Raw genomic sequence first — 14,859 nt, 5'->3', positions numbered from 1 at the left:
TGGGGGCGGGAAAATTGGGAGGAGTCGAAGTGCAAGAGAGTGGGTGGCATTCAAAATTTGGCCGATGTCTGTGTCGTTAAGCGGTGTCAAGAGGCGGGTCCATTGGTCGAGGTCAGGGAGATCCATTTCGTAAATCAGAGGAACGGTAGATTCATAGGGAATAATTTTGACATTCGTTGTCAAAATTCCAGTTGAAAGTCGCGTAATTGTTGTTGAAAGTTGGTCTTTCGCACCAGTCAGGCGAGCACCAGAAACAAGTGCAACACAAAGTAGGCACAAAGGATTCATGATCCCTCTTGAAATGTAACTTTCTTTCGTGAACGAAGATTGTATTGGTGTGCAGGTGTTGGTTGTTTGTTATGTGGGAAAACTGGTGAAAGAACCGGTGGCGTAAATTGCGACAGCGTAGATTCGTATGTATGTGCTTGTGGAGAGAGTTGAGGGAAATCAGAGTCGAAGAGAAAATTATTTGTGGGCAACTGAGCTTGTTGCGAGGTCAGTGTGTCACTGGGGGTTGGAGTCGGAGAGCCAGGTGAGGATCGGGAGGAATGTGGTGGGTCTAGAGAAGATAAAACTTCCTCGTCAGCATAGTCAGCATTATCTTGGTGGTCTGCACTCTGAGGAGGGTCTGTACTTGCATCGTGGGAAATGTCCAGAGCAGAAGGGGAGAATGTGCTGACGGTGGTCTCATCAGTCGTCCTAGAGTTGTATAGTTTCAGTTTCTCAACATGGGCGGTCTCCGTGATAACACGACCATTAGACATCGTAGCGGAAATTATGTAATTAACGTCAGAAAGTTTTCGCTTAATCATGTACGGGCCGAACCAATACTGCATTAATTTAGCAGCGAGACCCTTCTTTTGGATGTACTTACGGCAGAGAACTTGACTGCCTATAGGAAATTCAATATGCTTGCGTTTTTTGTCATAATAAAATTTTGCAACCTCTTGAGAGTGTTGGATTCGGTCCCACGCAAGTGTCCGAGCAGATCTTATGTGAGAAAGGAATTTCTCCAAACTAATGTATTCCTCAGCAATAAATGCGGATTCCGTGGGAAGGACCACCTCACGGCCGTAGAGTAATTCGAACGGGCTAAAACCAGTCGTGGTGTGCTTGGAGGAATTAATGGCAAATGTAATATGAGGCAGACATGTGTCCCAATCAGAGTGTGATTTGAGAGAATCGGTTAGATAAATTTGAATACAGTCATTTAGAACTGCATGGCTTCGTTCTGCTTGACCTTGACTTTGCGGATGGTAGGCGGTGGAGAGCAAGTGCTTAATGCCCAAGGCGGAAGAAAGTTGCGATAATAAATCAGAGGTAAAAATTGTACCTTTATCAGATTGGAGGATAGCAGGCACACCGTGGCGGCATATTAGTTTCACCAAAAAGTTGATAATGTCCTCAGTTTGAGCAGATTTGACAGCTTCAGTTTCGAGCCATTTGGTCAGGTAACATGATGCGGTAATGATGTATTTTTTGTTGGATTTACTGGCAGGAAATGGGCCAGCCACGTCTATTTGAACACGTTGAAAAGCATTTTTTGGCACTTTTATGCATTGGAAAAGTCCATTGGGTTTAGATCTGGGTGATTTCCGAAACTGGCATTTGGAACAGGTGGCTACATATCGCATTATTTGACGACGCATACCAGGAAACCAATATCGCTGCTTGATTCTGTCGTACGTTCTTGTAAACCCCATGTGTCCGGAAAATGGGCTGTCGTGACACTCATCTAGGACGGAAGGAATGAGTTTTGACGGAATAACCAGGGTTAGACGGTTATATTGGTTATCACGTTTAAATAGTACGTCATCTTTTAGTGTGAAATGCTCATTGATTTTTGTATCTTGTCCTAATTTCAGTTTGTTGATAATTATGGCTAGTTCAGGGTCGTCACCTTGACTGGACATCAAATTAAGAGAGCCAATTGTCAGAATAGGGAGGTCATCAAGCTCATCACGATTTGGTTGAAAATCTTCAGTCGGATAGCGACTGAGGAAATCGGCACATTCATGTTTCTTGCCACTCACATGGCGAATTTCAACTATTGTATAATCCATTAGACAAACAACCATACTTGACAGTCGAGAGTTGAGCTCTTTTTTTGACCCTTGGAGAAGCCAGCAAATCCCGTGGCAGTCTGTGGCGATGGAAAGGGGGACACCATAAATGAGGGGTCGCAGGCGTTTCAGGGCCCAACAGATGGCTGTGAGTTCCAACATGAGGGATAGCGTTTCTCAGCCACGGAAAGAGTTCGTGAGATAAATGCTACCGGATGTTTCTCGCCCTCATAGAATTGGAAAAGTCCGGCTCCTAGTCCATAAGAAGAGGCGTCGGTTTCTAACAGGGTAGGAAGGGCAGGGTCAAATAATCTTAGTACTGGTCGTGACAACAGTCGTGCAATGACCGTGTCGAAGGCAGCTTGGTGCTCTTCAGTCCACGTAATGTTCCCTCGGGTGGTTGATAAACATTGTAACGGGTGGACAATGCGGAAAAAATTTGGTATATATTTGCGAAAATAACTGAAGAATGCCACTAGTTTCTTCACTTTGTGTCCGGTGGTGGGGGGTTTGAGCTGGGACACACCACGTAATTTCTTCTCATCGGGTTTTGTCCCCATTGCGGAAAGAGAAAAACAGAGTAAATTTATTTCGTCTTGGAGAAAGTCGCATTTATATGGCTTAAGAGTGAGCCCTTCGGCGGCAATTCGTTCAAAAATTAATCGTAATTTTTCCAATGCTTCTTCCTCGGTTGCTCCAGCGGAAACTATGTCGTCAAAAAAATTCTGGCAGACTTCACCCTTAAGGCCGTAAAGTACTTCATCGAGGAGCTCGGCGAATCGGGCGGGGCCATTTGAGACCCCAAATGGAAGAACGGTGGGGGCAAAGGTACCCTCACGGGTCACAAAAGTTGCTTTCTCCTGGGCTTCAGGAGTCATAGGTACCTGGTAGTAGCCTGAGGTAAAGTCGAGACTGGTGAAATATTTCTTGCCACGCAGGGACTGAAAAATATCATCAATGCGAGTTTGTGGCCACTGGATCTTTTTGGTAATACGGTTAAGGGACCTGTAGTCTACCGTAAATCTTTGAGAGGTCAGGTTGCCGTCGTCATCCTTTTTCGGGACGAAAAAGCAAGGAGAGGACCATGACCCACGGATGGGACGTACAATTCCTTGGGCTAAAAGTTTGTCGACGTGACTTTTGATGTCTCTGTGAATCTTTTCTGGGTGATTAAATTGTTGCATTCTAATGGGAGGATGATCTCCGGTGTCAATATCGAATTCTACACGGTCGGTTCGCCCTAATTTGGTTGGGTCCCATGAAAAAATATGCTTAAATTCCGTGATCAGAGAAAGCAACTTGGCTCTCGTAGGAGGCGAAATGTTGGGATTGATTTTGAGTTTGGTCAGATCCATAAGAAAAGGTGGCGGTGAAAGTTCAGCTGCAGCTACCGGTGGTGGAGAAAGTGCGGCTGGTGGTGGTGAAAGTAGGGCTGATGGTAATGGCGGTGGTGGTGGCGGTGAGGGCCCCGAGGCTGCTGGTGAACTTGTTAGGGATGGCAGAAGTGGTTGGGGTTTGGGGGGTTGTTCTGGTTGTGTCGCGGGAGTCCGCTGAGATGCATCAAGTAATTTCATGTCCATATTTCTGTTTAGTGATTGCATAATTTCTTTGTTATCGCAGGAATGGAATAATCGTTGCGGGGCGCTTGTATACGGGATGGAACGAAGGATAGGAGACATCAAACAGCGAAAGGATTCGTTGCTGGACAGAAGGAAATGTTCTTGAAAATCATGCCCAAGAAGAAGAGGACACGGTGATGAGGGGACGACGAAAAACGGGTATGTCACTTGTTTTGTGCCGATTTTGAGAGGTAGAATGACCAGGCCGCAATCTCTAATTGTATGATTGCCAAAATCCGACAGTCGGTAAGGTAAATTTGGGTTAATCCGGGGTAAACCAACAGCAAGGGTTTCTGTAATGATTGAGGCTTTGGCACCATTATCGACTGTTGCAGTGATTCGTTGATTATTGATAAAAGTGTCGATTGTTACTGGGCCATGATTGGCAGAGAAATCTTGTAGGTTGATGCGTAAGTCAATCGTATTTTGGTTAAAGGTGACATGTCGTGGTCCAGCAGGGTCAAGGGAGGGGGACGATGGACGTAGAATAGATTTTAAAGGCTTCAGGGATGGTGGGCAGATCAATTTGCCCAAAGCCGGGCGTTTCCCGACGGGGGCGGTGAACCGGGAGGGGTACGCGTTGAACGCTCATCCCACTGATGGTTTTCGCGTCGCGTGTCGTCACGATCCGTAGTATTATGATGGAAGTTGTCACGGCGACGGGGAGATTCATCATGGCGGCGTTGCTGAAAGTCTGAATTGCGACGCTGATCGCGGGGGGAGTCATCTCGGCGACGGTAGTCACGGTTGTCATTGCGACGGCGGTGGTCACGAGGAGAGTCGTCGCGGCGGCGGTTATCGCGGCGGTAGCCAGCACCGGAGGTATCGTTATTACGATACCCACCATTGCGACCACGCCCTTGGCCGTTAAGTTGAAGGCCATCATTTTCTTGCGACACTCTATAATTCTATGTCCGCGGATGCCGCAGTAGTAACATTCAAATGAGGGGCGTTGTCCGTTAGGACGAGGCGCACGATTATCCTGGGACTGATCTGGGCGAGATCTTGAGCCGTGATTTTGGGAGGGCGACACATTAAGTCGCATGATAGCAGCTTGTAGATCGCTAAGGTGATTAAGCAGACCTTGCATATTCTTAACATTGGTCAAATTCACTCCGAGTGACAGTCCTCCGTCAGTTGCATTATTCACGGGCTTAGGCTGAGCCGTGGGCGGAGCTAGGGGGGTTACGGGGGCCTGGTGGAGGCCAGCGAATGCGTCGAGTCCAACAGATTGAGGGGGAGCGGTTGGGGAGATAATCGTTACGGGCGGTTGGAGTTGAGGGGTCAGTGTTTTCTGCAGGCCACGGTCTTCATAATGCTTCACAAGTGACACTAAGTCACCATAGGTCAAAAAAGGTCCTTTGCACTCGAGGAATTGACGTAGGGAAGGGTCCAAATTGTCCATAAGGAGTCGAATGATATCTGGTTCTGCATGGCGTGTGTATTCCTCAGACATTGTAGCGCGAAGTCGTTGCAAGTAGACCGATGCTTTCTCGAGCTCTGGTTTTGGGGACTTTAAGAGGTCCAGGACGAACGTATGATCATCAACCTCCATTGGGCATTTGGTCAGAAAATTGTTAATAAAGGTAGCCCAGTCAATGGCTGGATTGTCTTGTTCCGCGAAATTGATCATGAAATAATGTTGGGCAGTGGCATTGGAGAAAGCCAAGGGAAGAGTTAATTTGGCTTGAGGAACAGTTAAGCGTTTTGCTTCCGCCCAGCACTGGAAACGCTGAATAAAAAGTCGAAGTCCGAGCTTGGATAGTTCATGTCCATATTTTGGCATTTCGAGATTAATATTAACCAGAGGAGCTGGTTGTGGAGGGCTACCGGTAAAAAAATTCCTCGCGGCCATGTTGGCGGTGGCGGCTGCTGGAGTGGGAGGAGGAACTGGAGGTCGGTTTGGCGGGGGCGGACGGATGAAGGGGGATGGAGAGGACGGAAACCGAAAAACTGCGTCTGGGTTTAATGCTCTTGGTCCGAAGAAAAATGTGTTGGCTGGGGGTGGGGGAGGAGGGTTTGGGGGACGCGAAGGTTCCGGTGTTGGTACGAAGTTCACTGGCTGATTCTCGCGTATAAAAGTAACAGCAGGAGGACGTACCTGGTTGTTTAACAAATTATCATTTATATTTCCAGGGAGGATGCTCGACGCGGAATGATCTGGGTCGGGGGCCGAGGGGAGGTGCGATAGCGGAAGTGGATCACTATTGGTATCTCCAAAGTCATCAGTCACAACACCGCACTGAGAACTGTCTGTGGGGCTGACGATCTGGTGTTCACGGTCAGAGTCAGGGTCAATAGGGTCACGGAAATGGTCAAAACGTCGGCCAGAAACAAATACACTTTCGGGGCTGCGAGCAGGTTTGACGGGGGAGGTGAGGGGTCAGTGCGTCGACTGAAAAAGTTCCAAAGGGGCATCGTCGTGGAAAAATTGCATTATGTTTGTCAGGAAAGGATGTGTACTTAATTTTGAATAAATTGTATAATTTGCACTTTAAGAGATTATGTATGTAAAAGTTAATTTCTTGGCAGTCAGAGGAGAAAAAGTACTCTGGAGGTCCACCAATGTTATGTATGCATTTAGAGGAGAGATGAGAGAGGAGAGATGTGTAGTTTAGGAAGGCTTTATTAATAATAATTGTGGTTGCATTATTACATTGCATTTTGCATACTATGTATGTACCTAACACTACGTATATACCTAACACTAGTAAATAAATAATTCTAATTCATAAGTTACAATATATTATTTCTGCAAGATGTATAATACTTATTTATAATATATAATATAAGTAATACACACATATGTGTATATGTATGTATAATATAAATAATATGTGAATATTTAACCTATGTACATACGCCCCTAGTAAATATAATTACTGAGCTGACTGTAACCCCCATTTTAAAATCATTGGGGAAAAATAAAACTATTCGGTCTACATGGAACTAAAATAATGTGATTAAGACGAACCTCGTTCTCCTATTAGAACTAGAAAATATGGGCATTAATAAAGGTACATCAGTAATGGTTGACAAACTTAAGAGGTACTTCTACTTTTTGGGTAGGCGGTTGTGCAAATAATTTATAAAAACCGATCCCAAAATTTAGGTCAGGCAAAGGAATAAATAGCGAAATACTTAGCTACATAGTTGAACTTGAATTTTGTCCGTTGCCATGCAAGTGAAGGAAATGTGTGTTGTTTTGCACAAATACTGAATACCGTACATATTTATATACTCTAATTGTTGCTGGTGCAAAAATTCGGTACTGGACGTCAGTAATCTGGCTACAATTAGAAACTAGCTATAATTGGATACCTCATTTCCGCCCAAATTTGAAACATTACAAGATCAGATATAATTCCTACTAATGCAATTTGATGTTTTTTATTTAACGAGATATTTGTTTTGGCAACTTTGCATCCTTCATGTTGAAGTTGAAGTAATTTTTAAACAGTTTTGAGGGTTATATTTAAAAAACTACACACTTTTATACATATCCACCCGACCAAGTTTTCATCAAGGTCACAAATATTCCATTGTTTTTCTGAAAAAACAATGAGCAAATTACTACCAGTCCCCCTGAGAAATTTATGAATTTCTCTTAACGGGAGAATAGCTGGCAACCAGAATTTATTCTGCCCTTGCTGTTCATTCTGGATGAATATTTCTTAATATGTATTATTGGCAAACATAATAATGAGGTTTCTCGGTCTGTAGCTAAATAATGTAATATTAACCATAAACTGTTATTCTTAAGTTAACCTTTAAATAAAGCTTGAACAGAAAAATATTGGGTATTTTTATGCTTAAACCTACAAACAAACATATTTCCAATAGACATCATACAACTAAATTATTAAGTTATGTAAATTTAATTTTACAATGAATTTCTCTTTCGTGGTCTCCCACGTCAACGTTGGGTAGAAATTATAAATTTTGAGATCATCCATCCATGAAAATTGTTCAGCTTAAAACAAGCAAAATTTTGCAATCATTCGAATTCTTTTCGTTTACCTATTTTGAAAAGATACTAGCTTTGGTGGTTCTATGCAAAAAAGTGTTCTGTGCATGATCCCACAGTTATTCAGAAGTAATTATACTTGACGTATGCAAAGCGAAATGTGCCCATCCCGGCCAGACAATTTTCTAAGTAGTTATGGCCACCGTTCCTTCTACCTCTCACTCGAATCGGGACTCTCGATCTGTTCCTTATGAACTACAAATTTTCCTACAATGCCAAACCTTCAAGCTTTGTATATTTACCGTAAAGTTTTCTTATTTTATTTCGAATTCCCGTGTGCATATAATCGGTCAACACGTAGATTCTACGTGAAGACGAAAAAGGATTTATTCTACTCCTTCTACGTCCCAGAGCTTATCGTGATCATTGCCATATTTTCAAACTTGGCCGAGCTCATCAACATCCTATATTCAGAAAAGATCCAAATTTTACAAGTCGTCGTTCTCCTTATTGGTCTTATTCAATGCTCATCCAACGTCACTACGGCGGCCGCTATTTCCTTAGTAAAGTATGAATACGCCGCATTCTTAAATGATCTGATCCGACAGGTTGAACGGTTAGAAAGAGGTGAGTGCTAATCAGTTTATGGATGTATATATAATACAATAACTATATACATATCTATGTAAGTAAGTAATTGGTAATCATATTTTGTTCAGAAAATTCTTGCAAGCCTCATAGCTCTTAAAATTGTTATTAGTACTACATAGGTTTTGGAGTAGTACCCAGAGTCCGTAAATATTTATGTGTATACATGAACACAATTGAAGCTAAATTACTATTTACTATATAACCTATTGAACATTTAATGTATGCATTTGTTGTGTCAGTGGATAGATTGTCTTCCTCCAGTATCGTTTTCTCGATTCTTAAGACGTCATTGAAATAGGGTCGGCACGGACAATTTTATTACCAAGTAATCCCATTATCCTTTTGCATCAAGTATTCAAATTCTAATTCCTTAGCCTGGAGTCAGTTTCAATTTTTGATATAACATTTTGAATGCTTCGGGTGGAATGTGAATATAAATATTTATATATTACCATGTCCAACGCAATGGCAACGAAAGTTGGGGAGACATACATATTGGGACATGAGGGATCGATGGAAAGAGGAGGGGCAAGATCTGCTTTAGCTGAATTTCTGGGAGTCCCTGTCCCCCCGCTTCTGCCGCCAATTGTACAAGGGTGATGTTTATGAATTGATATCTCTGTTTGTCCCTATTAAAATTTGTCCCTCATAACAGCATAAGTAATCTACAATATGGCAAATATTCCAAATCAATGTTATAATAATTTAATTATTCTCAGTGCATTTACACATCACAGGTTCAAAGAAACGTCTAGAAAAATGGGACAAGCTGGCCATCATGTTATCCAACTTTATCGTCGTATCCACTCTGCCAATACTTTTCACCCTGTTCGAAGCATACTTGACCATCAATGACAAGCTGGCTCACCTTCAGTACGACTTGGCAAATTCTGTTTGTCCAATGAATACGTATTTTGCATGCAAATTGATCACATTCATAGTATTGGAAATTTACTATGTCTTCGTTGCATTCCACTGTACCGCTATCCTTGTCGGGTCAGTAGTAACCAGCGCGGTAATTTTAAACATGTTGATGGATTCGGTAAGTAGTTTGGCCCGACTTAATCTCTGCACGCAATCGATCCAAATGTATCAAAGGTTTCGCATTTTGTTCAAAACCCTGGAGAATATTACTACTTGTTTCACCAGTTTGTTGCTCTCGACTGGATTTGGATTTACGGTCATGTGCAATTTCACAACTGTTGGAATGTTTGGTGTTATTCGGATGCCGTTCTATCTTTTTTCCCACTGCGTCTGTCATTGGAATGGTTGCAATTGGTGTGCTGCTGCCTTATGGGATCGCGTGTCAAGAGAGGACTGGGAAATTGTTGACGGGTTGGAAGGGGAAGCTGAAAATCAAGAGGGGCACAATGCGACTTGAGGAGAAAATGGTAAAGGCTCTAAGGCCTATTGGAATCAGGGCAGGAACGGGAGAATTCAGTTTTTTTGTGTTGAAAAAATCCACAAAAACAAAGTACTACGTGGCCGTGACGGATAAGACGATTGAAGCTTTGATGACGTAACTGTTGGACGACTTACACGTCCTGGTTAGCATTGCTTTAAACAGTGTTAACCTGAACGTATCGATAATTTCGAACGGGCCACAATTGGCCCGCTGTAAAGCGAGTACGAATTGGCAGTGAATGTATTCGTAAGAAATTCTACATAAATTTTAACAGAATTTGTAGATGATGCTTGCTTTTGTGAATTTTTATGATAAGTATTATATAAAATGTGTATGTGCAACTTCAGTTCATTTCATGAGTGTAAGATCCCCATCTAAAACAGTTAAAATGGAAACTTAATTTCACTAGATAGCAAAATCAATTTTGAAGCAAGAAAATGCAAACAATAAATCAACGGACGTTTAACTTTACTGTAATTCAAAACTGTTTTTAAACTACATTTCTTATTATTACTACAGTTGTAAAAATGCAGTATTATAATAATAGTAGTCCATAGTGTACCAGTCACATTCCAAGATTGTAAAAATATCGTATTGGTCTTGCAATGAAATCCAAACCTTAGTATCCGGACACCAAAGTTGACACCACTATGGCATATAAACGATGTATTTATCTAGCTCTTGTAATGCCCTGTTCGTGAATTCGTATTAAATGAACTTACATACAAGATCTACATACTATTAATACTAAAGAACATTACAACAACGAAAAATGTACTCTTGCTCACAGCGAAAGAGTTTATTCTTCATGTAGCCCAACAGCATTGCGCAATAGGAATGTCCACACTATCTCCCAATGCTGTAGGGCTTTGGTATGAATAAACTCTTTGGTTGTGAGCAAGAGAACAGGCATATGCATTTATAATGGTGACATAAGAATATCTGAACATAGTGATTTATTCAAGATTTTGTCAAATAACTATGCTCACTGCCTTAACAAACAAAAAAAATCAGGCTTATTAGGGTAAACTGATAATCCGTTCGTATTTGTAAACTCCATATACACATTAATTATGAAGCAGATTTTTCAAAATTTTTGCATCGGGCGTCTCATGGGAAACTTCCCGGGTATCCCACTCCTAAATTGGGGTCTGCATCATCTCGCAAAGCTATGGCCCACCCCACTGAAGGCCTAAGACTTGCCCCATTGTCCTCCCACCCCGTTCCCACCAATCCGGCAAACATGACCGTGGGGATCCGTTCCTTGGTCAATTATTCCTCCAAAACGACCTCCACGTGCACATAGCTCAGCGGAATGTCCTTCATCTCCAACCCCTTATCTGAAAAGAGTGGCCGTTAATACGGGTTCAAGTACATAGTGGAAAGTTTTTTAACCATTTATATTTCAAATAAATTGAAGGTATTCGTTATTTCTTCGTATCCTTAGTATTCATCGTATCGTAAAATTACTTACGACGCTTATGAGATTTTGTAAACGTCCTAAGATTTTCTCATCGAAAATCGCGTTACTACGCTTACGATTTTTACGAAACCTGACCCCAAATTCTATCTCCGTAAACTATTTTACGATACTAAGGATACAAAGAAATAAACCGTCGTAAACGCACATAAGGAAGTAGCTTCAGACTACTTCATCCCAACCACTCCCAAGACGTCTGGGAACACTCGATTTCGCTCCATTTCATCTATAGATTCAATTTTTGTAAAAATCTCATTTTGCCCCGACCACACCCCCTGACGAAGAGTGGGTGTGGCACAACTCGGGACCAGTTAATTTCACTCTATTTCATCTATAGATCAAATTGCACTAAGAATCTCATTTTGCCCCGACCACACCCCCTGACGAAGAGTGGGTGTGGCACAACTCGGGACCAGTTAATTTCACTCTATTTCATCTATAGATCAAATTGCACTAAGAATCTCATTTTGCCCCGACCACACCCCCTGACGAAGAGTGGGTGTGGCACAACTCGGGACCAGTTAATTTCACTCTATTTCATCTATGTATAGATCAAATTGCACTAACAATGGGAGCGCAAACCATGTTCAGCCGAGATTTTCTTTTGACCATGTTAGTTTGAGAGAGGAAGTCTTTAGAAACAAATTTGGTTCGGCACTTGCGCAGATGCACAAAAATCAGCACGTTATAGGCGCCACAAGTTCGCAAAAACGCTCGATTCTTAGTGCAACGTCCATGGCGAGCTGAATTTTTCTCCGTTTCTCTCGCTCGCTCTGTGACTCCCACGCGAGGACATTGGCCCTGCAACCCTTCACCACTCGCATTTATCATCAATAAATAACGTCGAACTGTTATATTTTTAACTATAAATTTTGGATTTATTCACACAATTTCGTAAATTTGACGGATTTTTTTTTCCTCACAACCAAAATGATCAACATCACTTTTTCTGTCTTTTTCTGTTGCCAAATCATTTTTAAACCTTGTTCAGAATACAACCATAATGACAAAAAAATTCTATAAAATTACGAAATTGTGCCAAAAAAATCCAGAAAGTATGGTTAAAAATATAAAAATTCTGCACGATTGATGATAAATGTGAATGGTGAGGGGTTGCGGGGTCAACGTCCTCGGATGGGAGTGACAGAACGAGCCAGAGAGACGCATAAAAAGTTGAGCTCGCGCTGGACACTGCACGAAAAATCACGCGATTTTGCAACCTTGTGGCGCCCATAACATGCTGAAATTTGCGCATCTGCGCAAGTGCCGAACCAAATGTTGTTTCTAAAGACTTGCTCTTTCAAACGAACATGGTCACAAAATAATCTGGGCTGAACATGGTTTGCGCCTCCATTGTAAGAATCTCATTTTGCCTAGACCACACCCCCTGACTCCAGGGGGGGGTGGTTCGATTGACACCAAATTTGATAGGATCCTCCCCCTAGGGTCCTATGTATAATGGCGAAAACAGATTTAAATTATCTCGATCCGTTCTCCCGTTATCCTGCTGACAGACGGACAGACAAAGTCTTCGCATAGAGTAGCTGAAGCTACTTAATAACGAATACTCTCGTTATATTTGACATGATTTGATTTTATTTGTATTTTTGAGTCATGCCCCCATGACCATGGGAGAATGACCTGTCGGATTAAATGTGAGGAACAAACTGTTTCGAATGAACTGTACTGCTTATCATTATAAATTATGAAGATGAGCATAGTTGTTTTGAATCAGGATACAATTTTAAAATTTAAACAAAGAGCATATTAAAATATGTATAACCTACGAATTGTGGAACGGGGCCGGGCCTCAGAAACATCGAGGGCCCAGGATAGCTTAGTCCGGGAAGTGGAATTTACATTTCCTTCCACATCAAAGTAACCAAACGTGGTGATCCATCCCGTAATCCAACTTTTATTCGGGTCCCCTGACATATGACCTTCGTAATATTCAACGTCACAAATCTTGCTCCACCAACTTGTATCAACTTTCCCCTCTTTGGCGGCAAGAAATTGCTGGGTAATCTCCTTCAGCATGGTCCACCACGTTTCCAATCCTTCGTACTCCCTCAGCTTATCAATCCGCTTATCAATCTCCACCCAATCGGCTACACTTCCCTCCAAAACTACTTCCGGTATACCGCACAACGTAAATGAACATTCGTAGTCGAAATATTTTTTCATCGTCGCCATGAAAATGACGCCGCACGAGATGACGTCATTTTCCGTGGTGGTGGAAAAAGCGGGTAGAATCCAGTTCTTGACTTTACAGTCGGTCAAACTGAGGTCGACCGTTTTTCCCATGAGCTTAACAAATTCAATTCGAATCAAATAGTAATGGCGAAAGGGGCAAGGAAATCGAGATATAGGGTCCTTTGTCTACTCACGTTATTCTACGTGGCGACAATATTCGTAAATCTGGCCTTCAGTAAGTTACACGTGTCTCTAAAGATTCACGGATTCGTGTACTTTACGACATACTGCATTACTCTGGTGGGTCTATGGAATTTTGATTTGGACATTGCACCCATGCAAGTGGTCAATTCATTCATGGACTTTGAGGAGAAGATACTACAGATAAAAGGTGAATAAAACGTGTCTTATTATCTCTCTATTAAATAACATTACCGTCGGAGTGGTAGTGGTAATTAAGTAATGCAGATTGGTAATACAAATACTCCGTAGTAAAAGTTGACGAAACCGGTAAAACATTTCTGATTGTAGAAATAATTTTAAAACCCTGCAATAATAAATTTACCAACCAGAAGTTAATACGTTATTTCAACCAATGTTCGGACTAAAGCATTTTGAATGTGTCGATTAATGGAATCACTGCTGATTTAATAATTGATTGACCGTTCTTATCAGACAGTAATTATTTATCAATAATCGATACATGTTTGCTCGAAGTGAAAAGTTAATGAGAAGTTCGTAGTTTTTCTTGTACCTTTCTGAAATTTAAGTATTACATTGAATTGTAAAAAATGCAAAAAATTTAAGATACTGATCCTATCCCTCCAACATATGCACCTCGGTTATAGTGAAGTGATGTTAGTGGTGGCACATATAGCGAAGGCAAGTGCACAGTGCGCGGATCATTAAAAAAGCGGACAAATTATTTTCAGGTTCGAATCCTAGTCGGGGCGTTATTTTGCTTTGCATCTTTGTTGACGTTTTAAAGGTGGAGGGTCCAGAAACCACTATCCGTTTGACATTCGATGACCTGGTGACCGTGAGGACGGGACGAATAGTGAGAAATATAAAATTTTCCGACTTTTCATCTAGTCCTCTCGGTCACCAGGTCATCGAATGTCAAACGGATAGTGGTTTCTGGACCCTCCACCTTTAAAACGTCAACAAAGATGCAAAGCAAAATAACGCCCCGACTAGGATTCGAACCTGAAAATAATTTGTCCGCTTTTTTAATGATCCGCGCACTGTGCACTTGCCTTCGCTATATGTGCCACCACTAACATCACTTCACTGTAACCGAGGTGCATATGTTGGAGGGATAGGATCAGTACAAGAAATGAATTTGTGGTATCTTTTTGCATGGAAAAAATGAGAGGTATTGGAAGTACAAAAAATAGGTCCACTCATTCTAGGGATTTTCCGCTAAATGCAGCTCGTTTCTTGCATTTCTTGCACCACTGTTAGAAATTGTGCCTGCCAAA

The 14,859-nt window shown here is 41.9% G+C and overlaps 1 protein-coding gene across 1 annotated transcript; it reads right to left on the bottom strand.

Annotated features, from left to right (window-relative positions):
* Window positions 1–10,703: 10,703 nt before the first annotated feature.
* Window positions 10,704–13,489, bottom strand: LOC118437502. The gene is made up of 2 exons (XM_035856534.1): window positions 12,973–13,489; window positions 10,704–11,045 (listed from the first exon to the last, which is right to left on the bottom strand). Exons 1-2 carry the CDS (start codon window positions 13,487–13,489, stop codon window positions 10,978–10,980), a joined length of 585 nt encoding a protein of 194 aa, XP_035712427.1. The 3' UTR covers window positions 10,704–10,977.
* Between the last annotated feature and the right edge of the window lie 1,370 nt (window positions 13,490–14,859).

The sequence above is a fragment of the Folsomia candida genome, unplaced genomic scaffold (assembly GCF_002217175.1).
Source record: "Folsomia candida strain VU population unplaced genomic scaffold, ASM221717v1 Fcan01_Sc013, whole genome shotgun sequence".
In the NCBI taxonomy this organism is placed as follows: Eukaryota; Metazoa; Arthropoda; class Collembola; order Entomobryomorpha; family Isotomidae; genus Folsomia; species Folsomia candida.
Note: the sequence above shows the minus strand (reverse complement) of the source record. Positions and strands in the feature narration are given on the sequence as shown.

Bases quoted from the DNA above. Each gene is read 5' to 3' on its own strand.
- LOC118437502 (XM_035856534.1), bottom strand. From the start codon at position 13,489: ATGGGAAAAACGGTCGACCTCAGTTTGACCGACTGTAAAGTCAAGAAC. The intron at 11,046-12,972 runs GTAGGTTATACA...CACTCTTTTCAG, and splicing joins CCGGCCCCGTTCCACAATTC to ATAAGGGGTTGGAGATGAAG.